Source organism: Hyperolius riggenbachi, chromosome 6 (genome assembly GCF_040937935.1).
Source record: "Hyperolius riggenbachi isolate aHypRig1 chromosome 6, aHypRig1.pri, whole genome shotgun sequence".
NCBI classification, from domain to species: domain Eukaryota; kingdom Metazoa; phylum Chordata; class Amphibia; order Anura; family Hyperoliidae; genus Hyperolius; species Hyperolius riggenbachi.
The window spans coordinates 92,258,749-92,277,765 of record NC_090651.1 but is presented as its reverse complement, the minus strand read 5'-3'; the positions used below and the strand labels follow the sequence as shown (position 1 = coordinate 92,277,765).

The following is a 19,017-nucleotide window of genomic DNA, read 5'->3' as shown; positions in this document are numbered from 1 at the left end:
CATGAGGGCTTGTCTCGTAGCTAAACGCCACACTTCAGCTACATATGATTGTTGTTGTCACACAATGTGTCTCCAGCTAGGCGTTTTGAAACGGTAAACGTGCGCAAGGGCAAAATCACAAGAATAAACGTCATTACAGAGAGATGGACATGAATGGTTACCTGTAAGGATCTGGATCCCTGACACCAGTCTACGTGATAGACAAATGACAAACAGTGCTGGGGAGGAAGTGCACTCCACAGCAGCAGGAAGCCTGGACTCCAGCTCTATGCACACACAAGATGGAACTAGACTGAGGTGGCTGATAACAACCAGTGCTGCCGAGAATCCAGCGCGTGTACAGCAGCCACTGACCCGCTAGATGAAATTTGATCGAGGTGGCCAATTACCGCCTCTGCCGAGAATCCAGCATGTGTACGGCAGCCACTGACCCGCTAGTTGAAACTCGACCCGAGGTGGGCGATAACCGCCTCTGCCGAGAATCCAGCATGTGTACGGCAGCCACTGACTCGCTAGATGAAACTCGACCGAGGTGGCCGATTACCGCCTCTGCCGAGAATCCAGCATGTGTACGGCAGCCACTGACTCGCTAGATGAAACTAGACCGAGGTGGCCGATTACCGCCTCTGCCGAGAATCCAGCATGTGTACGGCAGCCACTGACCCACTAGTTGAAACTCGACCGAGGTGGCCGATAACTGCCTCTGCCGAGAATCCAGCATGTGTACGGCAGCCATTGACCCCTCTCCATCGCTTGGCCAGCACCCCGTCCTAGGGGATAACTTTGGCTGAGAGAATTGTTCTCCCCAGTTACCCCGTCTGCTGTGTGATGTCACTCCTGTGCTGCACCGCCACCCTTCTCATAGTACAGAGCAAGCTAGTGACATGTCCTGCAATGTCACCTGAGGGTATGGGTACCGATCCCCTTTACATAGTTACATAGTTATTTTGGTTGAAAAAAGACATACGTCCATCGAGTTCAACCAGAAAACAAAGTACAACACCAGCCTGCTCCCTCACATGTGTACGGCAGTCGACACGAGCATGTGTATGGGGCTTTAGCAACCTCAAAGGCAGATACAGTGGCTTGCAAAAGTATTCGGCCCCCTTGAAGTTTTCCACATTTTGTCACATTACTGCCGCAAACATGCATCAATTTTATCGGAATTCCACATGACAGACCAATACAAAGTGGTGTACATGTGAGAAGTGGATCGAAAATCATACATCATTCCAAACATTTTTTACAAATAAATAACTGCAAAGTGGGGTGTACGTAATTATTCAGCCCCCTGAGTCAATACTTTGTAGAACCACCTTTTGCTGCGATTACAGCTGCCAGTCTTTTAGGGTATGTCTCTACCAGCTTTGCACATCTAGAGACTGAAATCCTTGCCCATTCTTCTTTGCAAAACAGCTCCACCTCAGTTAGATTAGATGGACAGCGTTTGTTAACAGCAGTTTTCAGATCTAGCCACAAATTCTCGATTGGATTTAGATCTGGACTTTGACTGGGCCATTCTAACATATGGATAGGTTTTGTTTGAAACCATTCCATTGTTGCCCTGGCTTTATGTTTAGGGTCATTGTCCTGCTGGAAGGTGAACCTTCACCCGTCTCAAGTCTTTTGCAGACTCCAAGAGGTTTTCCTCCAAGTTTGCCCTGTATTTGGCTCCATCCATCTTCCCATCAACTCTGACCAGCTTCCCTGTCCTTGCTGAAGAGAAGCACCCCCAGAGCATGATGCTGCCACCATCATATTTGACAGTGGGGATGGTGTGTTCAGAGTGATGTGCAGTGTCGGTTTTCCGCCACACATAGCGTTTTGCATTTTAGCCAAAAAGTTCCATTTTGGTCTCATCTGACCAGAGCACCTTCTTCCACATGTTTGCTGTGTCCCCCACATGGCTTGTGGCAAACTGCAAATGGAACTTCTTATGCTTTTCTGTTAACAATGCCTTTCTTCTTGCCACTCTTCCATAAAGGCCAACTTTGTGCAGTGCATGACTAATAGTTGTCCTATGGACAGATTCTCCCACCTGAGCTGTAGATCTCTGCAGCTCGTCCAGAGTCACCATGTGCCTCTTGACTGCATTTCTGATCAGCGCTCTCCTTGTTCGGCCTGTGAGTTTAGGTGGAGGGCCTGGTCTTGGTAGGTTTACAGTTGTGCCATACTCCTTCCATTTCTGAATGATCGCTTGAACAGTGGTCCGTGGGATGTTCAAGGCTTTGGAAATCTTTTAGTAGCCTAAGCATGCTTTAAATTTTTCAATAACTTTATCCCTGAACTGTCTTGTGTGTTCTTTGGACTTCATGGTGTTGTTGCTCCCAATATTCTCTTAGACAACCTCTGAGGCCCTCACAAAGCAGCTGTATTTGTACTAACATTAGATTACACACAGATGCACTTTATTTAGTCATTAGCACTCATCAGGCAATGTCTATATTCAACTGACTGCACTCAGATCAAAGGGGGCCGAATAATTACGCACATCCCACTTTGCAGTTATTTATTTGTAAAAAATGTTTGGAATCATGTATGATTTTCGTTCCACTTCTCATGTGTACACCACTTTGTGTGTGTCTGTCATGTGAAATTTCAATAAAATTGATTCATGTTTGTGGCAGTAATGTGACAAAATGTGAAAAACTTCAAGGGGGCCAAATACTTTTGCAAACCACTATCTGCTACGGGCCAACACATGTGTATGGAATGCATACCCTACTACCTACATATCAGCAAAATGCAGCGTAGTATGAACACTGGCAAAACAGACAATTCATTTAATTGTCTGCGGATCCCGGCGTGCGGCGTGGTCTGCGGTTGCGGTGGGTATGTGCCGCGATTCGTCTGTATTCCGTCGTTATTGTACCAGTGGGCTCTGGTCCTTAAAGAGACTCCGTAACAAAAATTGCATCCTGTTTTTTATCATCCTACACGTTCCAAAAGCTATTGTAATGTGTTCTGGCTTACTGCAGCACGTTCTACTATCACCATCTCTGTAATAAATCAACTTATCTCTCTCTTGTCAGACTTGTCAGCCTGTGTCTGGAAGGCTGCCAAGTTCTTCAGTGTTGTGGTTCTGTGATGCATCTCCTCCCTCCAGGCCCCTCTCTGCACACTGCCTGTGTATTATTTAGATTAGGGCAACTTCTCTCTTATCTTTTACAAGCTGGATAAATCCTCCTCTGAGCTGGCTGGGCTTTCACATACTGAGCAATTACATACAGGCAGAGCTGTCTGCACTCTGCAGGAAGAAACAGCCTGACACTTCAGTGGAAGATAGCTGCAGGGGGAAAGAAACACACAAATGATCTCTTGAGATTCAAAAGGAAGGGTGTATACAGCCTGCTTGTGTATGAATGTATTTTCTATGTGTGGACATACTGTACATCAACCTACTTCCTGTTTTGGTGGCCATTTTGTTTGTTTATAAACAAACTTTTTAAAACTGTTTTTAACCACTTTTAATGCGGCGAGGAGCGGCGAAATTGTGACAGAGGGTAATAGGAGATGTCCCCTAACGCACTGGAATGTTTACTTTTGTGCGATTTTAACAATACAGATTCTCTTTAAGGGGGCAGAGACTGCTGGTATTTAACCACTTTACCCCCGCGCGTACGTATTTCTCCGCCCCTTTTTCCATCCTTTAACAACCAGGGACGGAGAAATACGTACTTTCCGCGTTCCCGACGCTGTCCGCGCTCCCGCTCGTAAACACGCCGCCCGCCGCTAGTAAACACGCCGCCGCCCGCTCGCCCAGAGATCAATGAACGGAAAATCCATTCCCGTTCGTTGATCTAAACCCCGCAATGATCCGCTGCTCTCCTATGGGCAGCGCGATCATTGTGAGAAAAAACTCACGTGTCCAGCCTCCTTATACTTCCTCCAAGCTTCCGGAAGGAAGCTTGGAGGTCGCATTAAAACAAAAAGTTACTGTGGCCATCTTGTGGCCAAATAGTAAACTAAACCCTACACATTTTTCACATACAAATAAATGACTTTTACACATAAAATTAACTCATTACCTCCCACACTCCCCATTTTTTTTTTTTTTTGTAATTAAAAAAAAAATAAAAAATTTACAATTAAAAAAAATACATAAATAGTTACCTTAGGGACTGAACTTTTTAAATATTTATGTCAAGAGGGTATAACACTGTTACTTTATAAACTATGGGCTTGTAATTAGGGATGGACGCAAAAATGAAAAAAATGCACCTTTATTTCCAAATAAAATATTGGCGCCAAACATTGTGATAGGGACATAATTTGAATGGTTTTATAACCGGGACAAAAGGGCAAATACATTTCATGGGTTTTAATTACAGTAGCATGCATTATTTAAAAACTATAATGGCCGAAAACTGAAAAATAATTATTTTTTTCCCCACATTTTTCCTATTTTCCCATTAAAACACATTTAGAAAAAAATAATTCTTGGCATAATGTCCCACCTAAAGAAAGCCTAATTGGTGGCGTAAAAAACAAGATATAGTTCATTTCATTGCGATAAGTAATGATAAAGTTATAGACGAATGAATGAAAGGAGCGCTGAAAGGTGAAAATTGCTTTGGTGCTCAGGGGGTAAAACCCCTCAGTGGTGAAGTGGTTAAGTGGTTCAAATCTCATTAGCAGCTTCAATAGAGTTATCTCATTTGTGATAAGTGCACTGCTTTTGACCTCAGTCGGCAGAACTCGTCGAGTTGTGAATTCTTAGAATGCTTGGATGTCTCTCTACTATCAGAAAATATAGAAACTGAAAGCGGACGTCCTCAGTGATTGTTATTAATTTCTGTTGGTCTCTGAAAAAGCGGGCTATTTATCCCGCAAAACGGCTGTTAGGCCATTAGTTACCCCCGTCTTTTGCTGTCTGTATGTGACCTATTGTAATTAAAATTGCAAGCAAACGCTTTTAGTGCACATCGCTTTTTCTTCTACTATACGGACTGAATTCAACGAGCTGGAGGCGCACTGCGGCTGAGCAACCCAGGTCACACCATACACAGGCCAACTTTGAGTGCCAGCCCACCTCTTTTCTACTTTGCTATCCTCTGTTATTGTCTCACGCTGCTCCCTAGTGACAAGTGGCCATAAATACATGTTACAGCAGTACTAATTAGAGGCAAAGGAAATTTAACAAATAAAAAATTGTGCTAAAATAAATTTGCCTGGAGCACTTGCAAGCCTCTAAATAAAATGGCTGCTAAAGGGTTTTCTAATGCTGGGCATACACGGACAGGAGGGAGGCTTATCAATCGAGCCTGATGGCTCGATTGATCATCTCCGTGTCCGATACCCGGCTCGATACCGGCGGGGAGAATAATTGCAAGAAACGAGCGTCTCATTAGCCGCTCCCGCGGGGACGAGCGGCTATCGATCCGCGGTCCGTGTATTCCCAGCATAAAAGACATCTGAAGTGAAAGGCATATGTACACACCTTGCAATTTTCTGTAAGATTTTTCTGTAAGATTTTCTGTAATTAGATTATTTTCTGGAAAGTACTGGTGGAGACTGCTCATCATCTCTGGTGCATTGTCTTCTGGTTATCTCCTGCTGAGCAGAACAATGCCTAATTGCTCGGCAGATAGATGGTTAGATAGATAATTTCCAACATGTTGGAAATTATCAATCTGGCATGTAAATGTTACAGAAAATCTTACAGAAAATTGTATGGTGTGTACTAGGCATAAATGCCGGGAATACACCGTTCGTTTCCGTGGCTCGATCAAGCCATTAGATGGCTCGATTGATAATTTCCAACATGTGTCCGATCACCCGCCGGATCGATTCTGCGCTTGATACCGTGGGCAGGAGAATAGAAAAAGATAAGAAAAAACGAGCAGAAGATAAGAGAATCGCCCGTGGGGACGAGCAGGAATCGATCCGGCAGCATAATCAAGCCGCGGAAACGTCCCGTGTATTCCCGGCATTATGCTTTTATAGCCATAGCCCCCAAACAGGCATGCAGATCAGATCTTTGACTGAAGCCTGACTGGATTTGCTGCATGCTTGCTTCAGGTGGGTAAGTCAGCACTACTGATGCATAAACTATCTGTAGGTCTGCCAGGCAACTGATTTTGTTTCAAAGGAAATACATTTGGCAGCCTCCTCTTGCTTTAGGTGTCCTTTATATCGTAAAGGTTTTGTTTTGCTTCGCTGGTAGTACTGACCAATGAGGTGGCCTCTGCCGTAATACATCTATGCCACAAGTCAGCTGTGTGAGGGATAACAGCACTAATTGCCAGCATGCACACTTTGATATTCTCTGTCCCCCAGGACAGCCTCCTCTTGGTGTTTGCAACTCAAGCATCCTCTATGCCCTCTGCAGAGGCTATACATCTCTTTGGGGAGAACAAATGTCAAAACGCAGTGCATTCCTCTGCGCCGAATGTACCTCGGACATTACATGCGGCGCCCCATGTGCATTCTGCATCAAACCAGCACACATCACAAGGTGACCCACTTTCCTGCTTTAAAAGTCAGAGCATACAATAATATCTTGGTGACATGTTCGATTGTAACAACTTCTCCAGCAATTAGGACTCTTGGATACATGTCCCACTAGACTCACAGGCAGTAAGTGCAACCAGACAACCCCACTGCTGACAACCGCATGACGCAGGTTCAGCTACACTAATGGAATGCCTGGGAGCGCTTGCAGCAAGCCAAGTTTCTGCACAGAGGATGGAAGACGTTTGGGTCATTGAAGGACAGAAGTTGTGAAAAACGCCACATTCATTTCCACAATGGATATTCATGCAATAACTGCCAATTATAACTGCAGTATACGCTCCTGTTCTGTAGCACAGCTGTTGGTCACTTCTCTGATTTCTGTGGTGGGGGAAAGTGTCAGGAACTAAACTATGGCAACAGCTGAGAGATTCTGCTTTTTTCATTCTACTCTAAAATGTTACACACGGCACATGTAAAAGGTTGCAGCAGCGATATTTAAAGTGGACCCAAATTAAAAATACAAGATTTCAGAAAAAATCTATTTTCTAAATTATAATAATAAATAGCAGCCTTTTTTCAGCTGCATGATGACAAATATAAAATATTTTACATTTATTGGAGGAACCTCTCCCTTCCTTTCATATTACCGGGACAGAATCCGGGAAACTGGTGGAGTAGATGGTGTCTGGCAAAGGAGGAATTGCTAATGGCTGCCACCTGTATAACCCTAGTTATGCAAAGAGGAGGGTGAAAAGCATGCACTGAAATGCTCATAGGCTTGAAGGAGTGTTTATCTTTGTATGTGTCAGAGTGGTGCAACTAAATACTTTGAATTAAAAAAATGTTTGGTTTGGGCCCGCTTTAAAGGACAACTGAAGCAAGAGGAATATGGAGGCTGCCATATTTATTTCCTTTTAAGCAATACCAGTTGCCTGGCTGTCCTGCTGATCCTCTGTCTCTAATGCTTTTAGCCCTAGACCCTGAACAAGCATGCAGCAGACCAGGTATTTGACATTGTCAGATCTGACAAGATTAGCTGCATGCTTGTTGCCGGTTTTATTCAGAACTCACTGCAGCCAAAAAGATCAGCAGGACAGACAGGCAACTGGTATTGTTAAAAAGGAAAAGAAATATGACAGCTTTCATTTTTCTCCTTTAAAGAGGAACTGTAACGACATATACTAGCATATGCATTTGCTTATTTTGTTATGGAAACACTGGAAAAAAAAGTGCTCTGTCCAGGTTCATTTTTTTTTTATTTACATTTTTCTACAAGCAGATTCAGGAAGGAAATTCTATTGATGTTACTGATCGCAAATGGGAAAACAAGCTAAATAACCCACACAGGAAAAATGTGCACAAAAACAGCCTGTGGCATGCGAAAAATAGTAACCCTGCTGTCAGTTTGTTTTCCGGATATGAAAAGAAGCACATAGGAATGCATTTGTGTTGCGAATTTGAGTGCCAAAAAAAAACCCACAAACATTTGCACCTAGTGTTGGCATATATATAACAAATATTTAGTATTTATAAAAACTATTGTGCCCTGATTATTCTACTCAAAGCATAATATTCTTGCAGAAGGGAACTTACCTTGGCTCTACCAGTGCTCTGCAGGATGTGGACCAGCGCACAGGCCATCTCCTCCTTATTCCGGACACTGATCACTGGCTCCAGCACAGAGCACAGCATGGTGTAGTTAATCGTAATGAATTCAGCAAACTCCTTGTACTGTTCCATGGGCAGGATGGTGATAGTCTGATAGCGGGATTTAATACGTATCGAAGGGCCCCCTGTTTTACCTTTGTTAGCGGTAGGTGTGCTTACAGGGTACCATTTCTCTACAAACTGCCTGCCAGTCACACTGGCCATGGGGATGTTCACCAGGCCCACATAATTGTTCTTATCCTTCTTCTTCTTCTTCTCTACATCCTTGTAAATGTGCACGGTGATGTTATGGAGCGGAGGCAGACCATAAAACTCAAAGTGCTCCCCCCAGAAGATATTGTCCGCTTTTGTCTTGCTTGTGGTTCGAGCAAAGAGCGTGTCGTCCAGGCACAGCTCACAGAAATACTTCTTCTTTGGGGCCAGGTCCTTGGCCTCGATGATCCAGAGCCGCAGTACATTTTCCGCTCGTCTACAGTTGTCCTGAACATGATAAATAAAATGAACGTTAGAAAGATTTCGGATCTAACTCTAATTGCAGCTGAGAAAGCTACATAAATACATTGCATCCAAAAATATGTAGGGATCTCCCTACATCAGCCTTTCTCAATCTTTTTAGTGTATTCTATAATACCCCCCCACCCCCACCCCTACCACATTTTGGGTTAGCATACATCGAGTGAAGAAGACATAGGAGAGCCAGAGGTACTTTTCAAAACATTCTCAGCCTGCAACTGTCTTGGTAAGGAAAAATTGTCAAAGAACCCCTGCAGAGACCTCAATGAACCTTGGAAGTCCAGAATACCAAACCAACTCGGGTTCACTCAAAACCACTTGGAAATTATAGGGGACTAAAAGAGACCGAAAAAAGCGTTCCTGCTAAAAGCTATGCTCTTAAAACAAAAGGTATTTGTGATAATTCAGCTTTAAGTGAACATCTGTGGCTACCACAATGCACTGCTACTGAATAGGCAAATTATCTCTTTATGCCCATGAAGCCAGGCTTACATCCATAACGGCTGGTGTATAGAAAGCCTATAGCTTTAAATTTTACAGAGCCACATCAACCCAACATGCAGACAGCCTGTTTCGGATTTTTTGGTCCTCATCAGTGCATGGCAGGGATTGATATGGCTCTATGGCAGTGATGGCTAACCTTGGCACTCCAACTGTGGTGGAACTACAAGTCCCATGAGGCATATGACAGCTCTAAGCATAACTTGGGGAGGCAGAGGCATGATGGGATTTGTAGTTTTGTCACAGCTGGAGTGCCAAGGTTAGCCACCCCTGATCTATGGGATAATGCTTGGACAAGCACAACAGAATACCCAAGCACCTTGGGGTGACCCAAAACCACCAAGATAGTATAAGGGACTAAAAGAGACCGAAAAGCCCTTCTACTAAAAAGCAATGCTTAATGTGATTTGCCTTCTTAAAACAGGGAACGATGGTTGAGAAAGCCTGCCCTGTTCATGTATACTAAAGGGAAAAGCGCTGGTGATTAAGTGGTTGAGGCGGACAGGAGGGTGAAGAAGCGCTATGATGGCATACAGCGATTTCTCAGTAAGCAGGAAGTGGAGACATATTTGCTTGCCTCATGGTCACTGTAGTGGCACTATGAGGGGGTGTCTAACCCCTTAATGTTCATCTGAGGATTAAAATCAAAGTGCCCCTCACCTGTTTCATTGTTAAAAAAAAAAATCAAAGTGCCTATGCAGGCTGTTTAATGTCCAGCAAACATAAAGGAGATAAAAGTGAAGCTGTATGACCACAAAAGTGTTATTCACAGCTTAAGGACTCCAGGTAAACATTCTGTGACAGAGGGCACTTGGACTCCCCCTAGGGAGTCCAGGCTTGCAAAGCACTTTTGCGGACAGACTCGAACCATGAGCCAACTATGATGGTATATTCTGGAAGGAAATAATCTGCAAAACTTTATATTGGAAAACGAAACTTTTTGGATTTTTGGAATGGAGAATTTCTTGAGCCTGAATAAAGAATTTAGCTTCAGGTGTTTATTTATTGAAGTGTATTGTTTGATTAAGGGTTAAGTCTGCTGTAATTCTAATTTGATAAACTTATACTAACTGGTTAATGTACTGTAAAGCGCAGAACTTGAAAAAACATTGTTGGCCCCCAAAATGCTGTGCCTCTAAACTGCACAGCCATATGCATACCAGTAAATATGCAAGGAAGCGGTAATTCCCTGTGCCTATTTAATGTTGAAGTCACATTTTTTCCTATAGTACAAAGCTGTCTATGGGTGGGTGAATCTCCCTGTATGAGGCTTAAGGCTCATACACACATCAGACCATAGTCTTTTGAAAATGAAAGATCACAGACCAATTTTACCCCCTTCCATGCAGTATGAGAGCCATACTCTACACAGTCTATTCTATGGAGCTGAACTCCCCCATCAGACAGAAATCTTTGCAGGATGCTGCACACAAAGATGCTGTAGACATTCAAAAGATCAGTATCTGCAAAAGATCTGTTCCAGCAAAATGCATTTATAGTCTGTGATGAGTACATTTGAATTTGGCGCTGGTAGACTTGGGCGCAGGATCCAGCTGTTATATGGCTGGTCCTGCTTCTGCACAAGTCCGGGCCGAATTAATTACCATTCCCCCTCCAGGCCACCATGGATAGTGGGGGAATGAAATAATTCGGCTTCTAGCAATTGCTGGAAGCCGAATTATTATGATTTTTAAGCAACCTCGGCTCCGTCTTCTGAAGGCGCCGACGTTACTTACTGAGCGCCGCTATAGACTGAATCCCTTTATAGTCTATGGCGACGCTGGCTGCGCCCAAATCTAGCAGTGCTGAAAAGCACTGCTCCATCTATATCTGCAGATCATCATACGGTGTGTTTAACAGACATTAATCTGCAGATCAGATCCACCAGGATGGATTTTCAGATCTGCAGATGATTGTCTGATCTGCAGATGAATGTCAGTTAAACAAGGTGTGTATGATGATCTGCAGATCTCATAGACTATAAATGCAATTTGCAGGAATGGATCTTTGCAGGAACAGATCTTTTGCAGATACTGATCTTGTGAATGTCTACAGCATCTGTGTGTGCAGCATCTTGCAAAGATTTCTGTCTGATGTGGAGTTCAGCTCCATAGAAAAGGCTGTGTAGAGTATGGCTCTCATACTACATGAAGGGTGGTAAGATTGGTCTGTGATCTTTCATTTTCAAAAGACTGATGTGGTCTGATGTGTGTATGAGCCTTAAACATCCAGTTTCCTAGCCAATTTTACCACCTCTATGTAGTATGAGGGCCAGCAGGGTTTAACCACCCTGGCGTTCTATTTAAATTGCCAGGGTGGATGCGGCAGGGTTTTATTCTCGTCTTTTTTTTCCCATGCTGCCAACTGAAAGTTGGAAGCATGAAAGGCCACTAGAGGGCGCACACGGTGCGCCCGTCTGATCGCTGTCGGCGATCACAAGTAACAAGAAATCCAGCGGAGAGCGGGATTTCTTGTTAGGCTTACCCCGTCGCCATGGCGACGATCGGGCTGACGTGGACGTCAGCCGACGTCCTGACGTCAGGCGCCTCAGATCCAGCCCTTTGCGCTGCCCGAAAGTGTTTGGTCTGGGCAGCGCAGGGCTCTGGCGGGGGGGCGGGCCTCTTCTGCCGCTGCGTGCGGGCGATCGCCGCTGAGCGGCGGCAATCGAAGGCCACACACAGCTGGCAAAGTGCTAGCTGCGTGTGGCGCAGTTTATTTGAAGTAAATCGGCCCAGCAGGGCCAGAGATATCAGACTCAGTGGCTATGGACAAGCTGAGCTCGTCCATACCGCCAGGAAGGTTAAATACCATGAACAGATTCTATATGTAAGCACTCATACTACATGCAGGTGATCAGATTGGCCAGTCAAAATTGGATGTGTGTATCCACCCTTTCTTCTGGATAATTGGTGGATTTCCGTGAAGTGATTCAGCTCATTTGGATTTTGGACTGAACCCAAAATTCACCAGGGCCAGGTCTATAAACAATTACCTTTGCAAATGTAATTTTTCAGACTGAAAAATAATTTGTGTAGCTGTACTTGTTACAGCTGTACACCAATCCAGACTTCTGCAGCGTGGTGTACAGGGCCAGATTTACCATAAGGCAATGTAGGCACGTGCCTACAGGCGCCTGATGATGGAAAGGTGGCTTACTTCCTCCCTCCTTCCCTATGGATAGTCCTAATGATATTGTGAGAAAAAAAACAGAACCTGGCACCAAATGCAGCAGAACGGAACATCCGGAGCTGGGACAGGAAGCGTGCACATCCGATGTCCTTGTAGTATCCAATGGAAGGAAGAAAGAAAGTGGGGCACCACTTCTTTAAAATGCCTTTATTCCAGTTGGGCAAGAGCAGGTAGAGAGCAGTGGGGGTATCAAGTGCCTGACAGCTGTTTCGCTGGTTAATCCAGCTTCTTCAGAGCCAGAATGTACACTTGATCTAATGTACATTTTGCCTCTGAAGAAGCTGGTTTAACCAGCTGTCAGGCACTTAAAACCCCCACTGCTCTGTACCTGCTCTTGGCCAACTGGAATAAAGGCATTTTAAAAGAAGTGTTGCCCCGCTTTCTTTCTTCCTTCCATTGGATACTGCATAGTCCTAATGAGAGGCTAAATGAGAGGTTACTCACCCGGCTCTCGGCATTCCACTGACAAGATCTCCCTTTAGTCAGGGGCATCTCTAGCTACACAATACTGAGGTTCCTCTAGCTACCTAATACTTGGGTGCACCTATAGCTACTTCATACTTAGGGCACTTCTGGCTACCTAATGCAAAGGGACACCTGTAACTTTCGATGACAACCAAGGGAAGTAAGGGAGAAGGGACAGCTGGGACAGCCAGCCCACTTCGGTGGGGGTTTGTAGGTTCATGGAGGGTGAAGTGTAGGGTACCAGGACATCTGTGCCTATTGGCTCCTGCCAGGTAAATCTGGGCCTGGTGGTGTAACTGAAGTTTTAAAATTCCTCACATACACGTCATGTGAACTACTGTACAAAGTTCATCATCATGTAGACATGGTTTCTACTGTAAAGAAAAGATTCTGAGAAATGTAGTCTATTTTTTTTTTTCATGTGTCTCATGGTAACACCTGATTGACCCCGCCCAGCAGCTGCAGACAGAGGAGAGAGAAAGCAAACTGTATTGCAGTTCCGAGAACATCTGGCTCATAAAACATGTATTCTGTCCACCTTCTTTGATTTTACACACTGTTTATATTCACAATCTGATTGCTAATGCAATTAGCCTTGCTCAGTTTTGTGTTTCATTGGAATCCCTTCTATTTCCTCAGACGAATGAAAACTTTTAGCTATCTGTGCCCGTAAACAAAGAAGCCAGTTTTTGTGCACTGGTAGAATTTGGAGGCATCTTCCTCCTCCCTCTGTAGAGATGGGAATGTGACCTCCATTAGTGCCGTTTGGCAGCACACTGGAGAAGGAGACAAATAGAGATGTAAACTAGACTAAAAGCTTACATGATCTATGGGCTGCTTGCATAGGAGAGCTAATTCATGGTGACAGCTTTGATTTAAAAGCCATGTGCCGATAGGTCTACTTTGAGCAGTCTCTTTAACTCCTAGTACGTCTAGCAAAAGAAGACACTTTAAAAGAAGTGATCTGTCAGTAATCAGTTTACTAGAATATCAAAATTAAATGTTAAAACAAATGTTCGAGCACATCTGTCCACACAAGTCAAAATCAGCTGTTGCATGCAGCAAACTCTGGGTAAGACTAGGCTAAGACTTCAGCTAGTCATACTAACTATAGGAAGACAATGATGAATCATGCTCTACATACAGCCATAAAGGGATGGGGTAGAGGAGGCAGAAGGCACCTCCTTCCATCCAGGAACAAAGTAATTGACAGACAAACTATTAACCGAGCTGTGATGTATAAGTGACTCTAGGGGCTCCTGCACACCAGGGCTGTGGAGTCGGTCCAAAAATCCACCGACTCCGACTCCTCAGTTTAGGATTCCACCGACTCCGACTCCACGACTCCGACTCCTCTAATTTGCATATTACAATTTTGTTGATTATAAGTGAAACTGCCAACGCTTAGGAATTTTACAAGACAACTGAAGGATATGCAGACTATTATATTTATTCCCTTTAGACTAAAACTAGTCCTTGGTAATAGTACTTGTAAAAGGTACAAACCGGAACAAAGAACATCTATCAGGCCCTAGGCAATGTAAGTGTGGGTACATGTAAGAATGATGTGCAGGTACTCTGCAGGGGAATGAGGAGATTGTAAACAGACAACACCTCTGTGTTCAATGTGCACAGCATTCTCAGTGGATTCCCTGCAGCTCTGTGGGGAGTGCATATGTAGAGTATAGTACTACTGTGTAACAAAGTAAACCTGAGACAGATGAAATTAAAGTTTTATACATACCTGGGGCTTCCTCCAGCCACCTTCAGGATAATCAGTCCCTTGTTGTCCTCCTCCACCACCTGGATCTTCTGCTAGGAGTCCAGGTACTTGAGCCAGTCAGGCGTAGTGCGCATGCGCACACTCCGCCGCCAGGAGCATACTACACCTGTGCAGCACTATTGCGCAGGTGCAGAATGTTCCTGGCTGTGGGAGCGGCATGCGGCCAGACAGCGCTGACTGGCTGAATTACCAGGACTCATAGCAGAAGATCCGGGTGGTGGAGGACAGCGAGGGACTGATTAGCCTGAAGGGGGCTGGAGGGTGCCCCAGGTATGTATAAAACTTTACTTTTCATCCGTCTCAGTTACCCTTTAATTTGTAGTCACCAAACCAAATTTTAATAACATATCAAATTATTTGATTTCATCAGCAAAGGGAGTGCATACATTTGCATAAATCAGCATCAATGCAGAATTATTTCCATCTCGTTGACCATCTCTATTAGTGACACAGCTACACATCAGGCTTTATTCTTACAGCATAGATGTTATTTAGTATATATAAGAGATTCCTGTGTACACATCATATATACAGCCACAATCAGATATGTATATCTGACCTTAAAAATACGGGGACTGCTTTATTGAAGCAGCACAAGTAACTAATTTTGATTGGTTTATTTCATTTTTGTGGACTAAGCACAGCTATTACTGTATATATACATTATTTTTAATGACTATTATCTGAGAAAAAGAACATTTTATCATATTTTCTATTTTAATTACAGTTACAAATTCATTAGGAGTCGGAGTCGGTGCATTTTTTGCTGACTCCGACTCCAGGCACCCAAAATTGCCCGACTCCACGACTCCGACTCCACGACTCCGACTCCACAGCCCTGCTGCACACTATGCATGTTTCTTAAACACCTAATACACAGAGTTAGTCCCACAACGAATGAGTACCTATCTATCTGTTGGAGGTTAAAGGACAACTATCGCAAAAAATTGTAAAATTTAAAATACATACAAATAAATGTACATTTTTTCCCAGAGTAAAATGCACCATAAACTACTGTTTCCCCACTGTGCTATCACTTACAGTAGTCAGGGAAAACCTAACAGATCTCACAGGTTGAGGACTAATCCATCCACTCGTGGGGGATTCTCAGTTATTTCATTATTTACAAAAGCACTGGCTCATTCCAACTGCCAACATTGTGTGCAAATGAGTAGGGAAGCTGGCTGGCATTTTTGTATACATCTTTTCCAGGGAGTGCTTTTGTAAAGAATAAAGGTAATACTGAGAAACTCCTATGAGGAGATGGACTAGTCCAAAATCTGTCAAATCTCTCAGCCTTTTACTACCTACTGCAAGTGACAGAATTGTATAGTACATTTTACTCATGGAGAAATGGACATTTTATATGTATGTATTTTAAATTGAACAATTTTTTTTTGGATAGTGGTCTTTTAAGCATCACACTAGGCTTAATGTGAAGGAAAGGCCAAACAGGCATTACTTTTATCACAACCCTCACATATTAAGCTACCCAACTAACTGTATTAATTGACATTCATCCCCATTACTTTTTTTTTTTGCATTCCAGCGGTTCTGAAGGTGTGACTAGCTTACAGGGACAACAAATGAATGATTTGCATATTCAGCAGTGATGCATTGTGGGAGACATCATATGCTCACTCCAACCTGAATAATCGCACATACCTTCTGTTTTAAGAAGGCAAACTTTTGTTTTGCATAGCATTTTAGTAGGAGGGCTTTTTGGTCCTTTGTAGCCCCTTACACACTCCAATGAGTTCTGGTTCACCATGAGCTGGCTGGGTAGTCTGTAATGCTGGGAATACACGGTTCGTTTTGTAGCTGATTAGATGGTTCAATAGATAATTTCCGACATGTCTGATCTCCCTTTTGATTATTTTGCCACTCGATTTCTGATTGAAGTGAATGGAAAAAGATAAGAAAAACGAGAGGAAGATAAGAATCGAGAGCTGAAATCGGGCGGCAAAAACGATCGAGAGAAGAAACGCATGGCAGAAACGAGCTGTGTATTCCCAGCATAACTCTTCTGCACAAGGGAAGGACATAGAATAGGATGTGTGCCAATGCTTCTGATGGAGAAATAAAAAACCCTGGGGGGATTGTGGTCTTTTCATGAGGATAAGTGGAGTTTAACTTTATCTTTTGTATCCTCGATTGTATAATTAACATAATGTAAGATTGTGTTTATTCTCTTCATCCAGGCAAGAGTTCTTCTAGGCATAGGACGGCTTTGCTTAGCAGTGCACCTCTCATTGAAAATCATGTTAAAGCTGCTCAGCAGGTGTCTTGCAGTATGGGACACTCACCTTGTTAGGCTGGACCGTTCTCCGTAGATTTTCCATCCACTTATCTCTCTCTGCTGCGGAGGAGCAGCTAAAGCATTTGCTGCCACTGGAGTAAGTAACCTGGTAGAAGCACATTAACAAGGAGGAGGAAAAAGGGAATAAATCAAAGGTCGCTTCAAGAGATCACAGTTAATAATTTACACTCTGCTTCCTAAACAAGCCGCATTGATCTACCTCAAAACAGAAGTCTTGGCCCAGTATGCTGCTGTGTAGTGGCTTCACCAGAATTTTATCTTCTGTGCCTAAATCCAGAGCTTCCACCGCACTGCCTGGACTCAGCAAGGACTCATGGGAGCGAGATTCTTTCAGTTTAGGTAACCCACGTGACCTGCGATAAGAAAGGAGAGCAATTAAGATAGCCGACAATCCAAAGGACTTGAGAAATACCCATTCATTTGCAAATAACGGCCTATACTTGGAAACAAAGCTGGACCACCAAACGGCTCTCTCAGCATCAGGCTCCAGGATTAAATCATTATATCCCTGTACAATGAAGCACTCCCTCCCCCCACCTCTACCCACCAAAATTGCCTTAGACTATAGCAGGGACGTTACACCATGGTGGGGATTAGACTGCGAGCCCCTCTGAGGGATAGTTAGTGCCGTGAATTCAATGGACACCATAAAGTGCTGCAGAAGAAGTGTCTGTGCTGGACCTGAACTCAGAACTTCCTCTTTACTCTAAAAGATAACCAACAGGATAAGAACCTTTAAAGAAACACATGTCTTTGTTACAGCTGATACATAACCTGCAATAAATCTGCATTGTGTCTACTTCCTGCTTTCATGGAAGCAGACATATTATTAACATCCTATGTTTACCAATTAGCTCTCTGCGGTAGCAGTCAGCTGACACAGCTGAGGGATGAAATTGCAACTTGTGCTTAATCACAGATGAGGTGGAATTAAACAGACTAAACTATCTAAATGCATACAGGGTGCATTTCTATATGTTTCCTTCTGTCCTGTGCTAGAGTTCAGGTGCACTTTCAATGCAATATATGTATACGCACGGTGTGTGAATGCCTATCCGTTATATATCTTACAAGCAACCAAAATGTAATCACTTTGCTGTGTACCTAAGCTCAGGATTTTTTTTTTTTTTTTTTTTTTTTTTACACAATAGATATTTGTATGTTCTCCTCAGAAGCAGGGTTACCTGCACCCCTTTACTTTGTCTTAGTGAAGCCTCACTCCTCATTTCCTGTGTGCAAACAGGCTGCAAGTCTACAAACAGGAAGTGGGCATATCTGAGGAGTGCAGCTTCAGAAAAATAAAGTAGAGGTATGCAGCTTAATCATGCTTCATCAGAGAGAACATGCAAGTATGTTTTGTTTAAAGAAAAAGTGCTAAAAATTACAGGTACCCTTTAAGATTAATTTTGAAAGCTGTAACATTTATAATCAAGGTTATCATTTGGGAAGATTTAAAATGGGTGCATTGAGAGTAGTGAAATTACAGCCCAACTTCCAAATATAACAACTGAAAACTTAGTAATATTAGTGAATAAAAAGTGCTTTGTGCATCAAAATGACGTTTCTGCACTTTTAAATCCTGTTGTATCAATACAACTGGTTGTGATGTGAAATTCTCAGCTGGCCAGATTAATAGCGTCTGTGGCCTGGGCTATGGCTTTGGTCAGCATCACCATGTTGTTTAGACTGTAAGTTGGTAGAGCAGACTAAGAAGGTTGCAGCCTGCAGCTCTGGCAGTCTGTGCTACAGGAAGTGGATCATGATGAACTCCAGACTAGGCATCTCAAAACTGATTCAACATCAGCTAACACAGAAGTTATATACAGATACAACCAAGCTCAGCCACTGGGTGCCCACAAAAAGACTAACATATAATTTACAGTAAATTTCAAGACAAAAGTCTTGGTTATTATTGCAGGCTATAGAAATACTAAATGAAAAAAAATCTCTGCATGATTGATTGTATGCTTGAAGTGAACACCATAACGTCACAGCTGTTCTCTGCATATCTCCTTTAGTAAGCTGCCCTATTCGGTTTCTGTATGGTGTGTGCACACATATATGTGCCATATGCTCTTGCATATATGTTGGTGTTATTTCAAACAGCGAGGCATTTAACTCA

At 43.3% G+C, this 19,017-nt stretch overlaps 1 protein-coding gene across 11 annotated transcripts in view; it reads right to left on the bottom strand.

Annotated features, from left to right (window-relative positions):
- RASAL2 (RAS protein activator like 2) overlaps positions 1-19,017 on the bottom strand; it is a 476,310-nt gene that overhangs the window by 64,107 nt on the left and 393,186 nt on the right. For all 11 annotated transcript variants that reach the window (XM_068239650.1, XM_068239651.1, XM_068239656.1 and 8 more), the window contains 3 exons: positions 17,095-17,248; positions 16,882-16,980; positions 8,050-8,604 (listed from right to left, as the gene is read on the bottom strand). In XM_068239650.1, the coding sequence (XP_068095751.1) occupies positions 8,050-8,604; positions 16,882-16,980; positions 17,095-17,248 (808 nt within the window). The remainder of the gene's footprint in view (positions 1-8,049; positions 8,605-16,881; positions 16,981-17,094; positions 17,249-19,017) is intronic.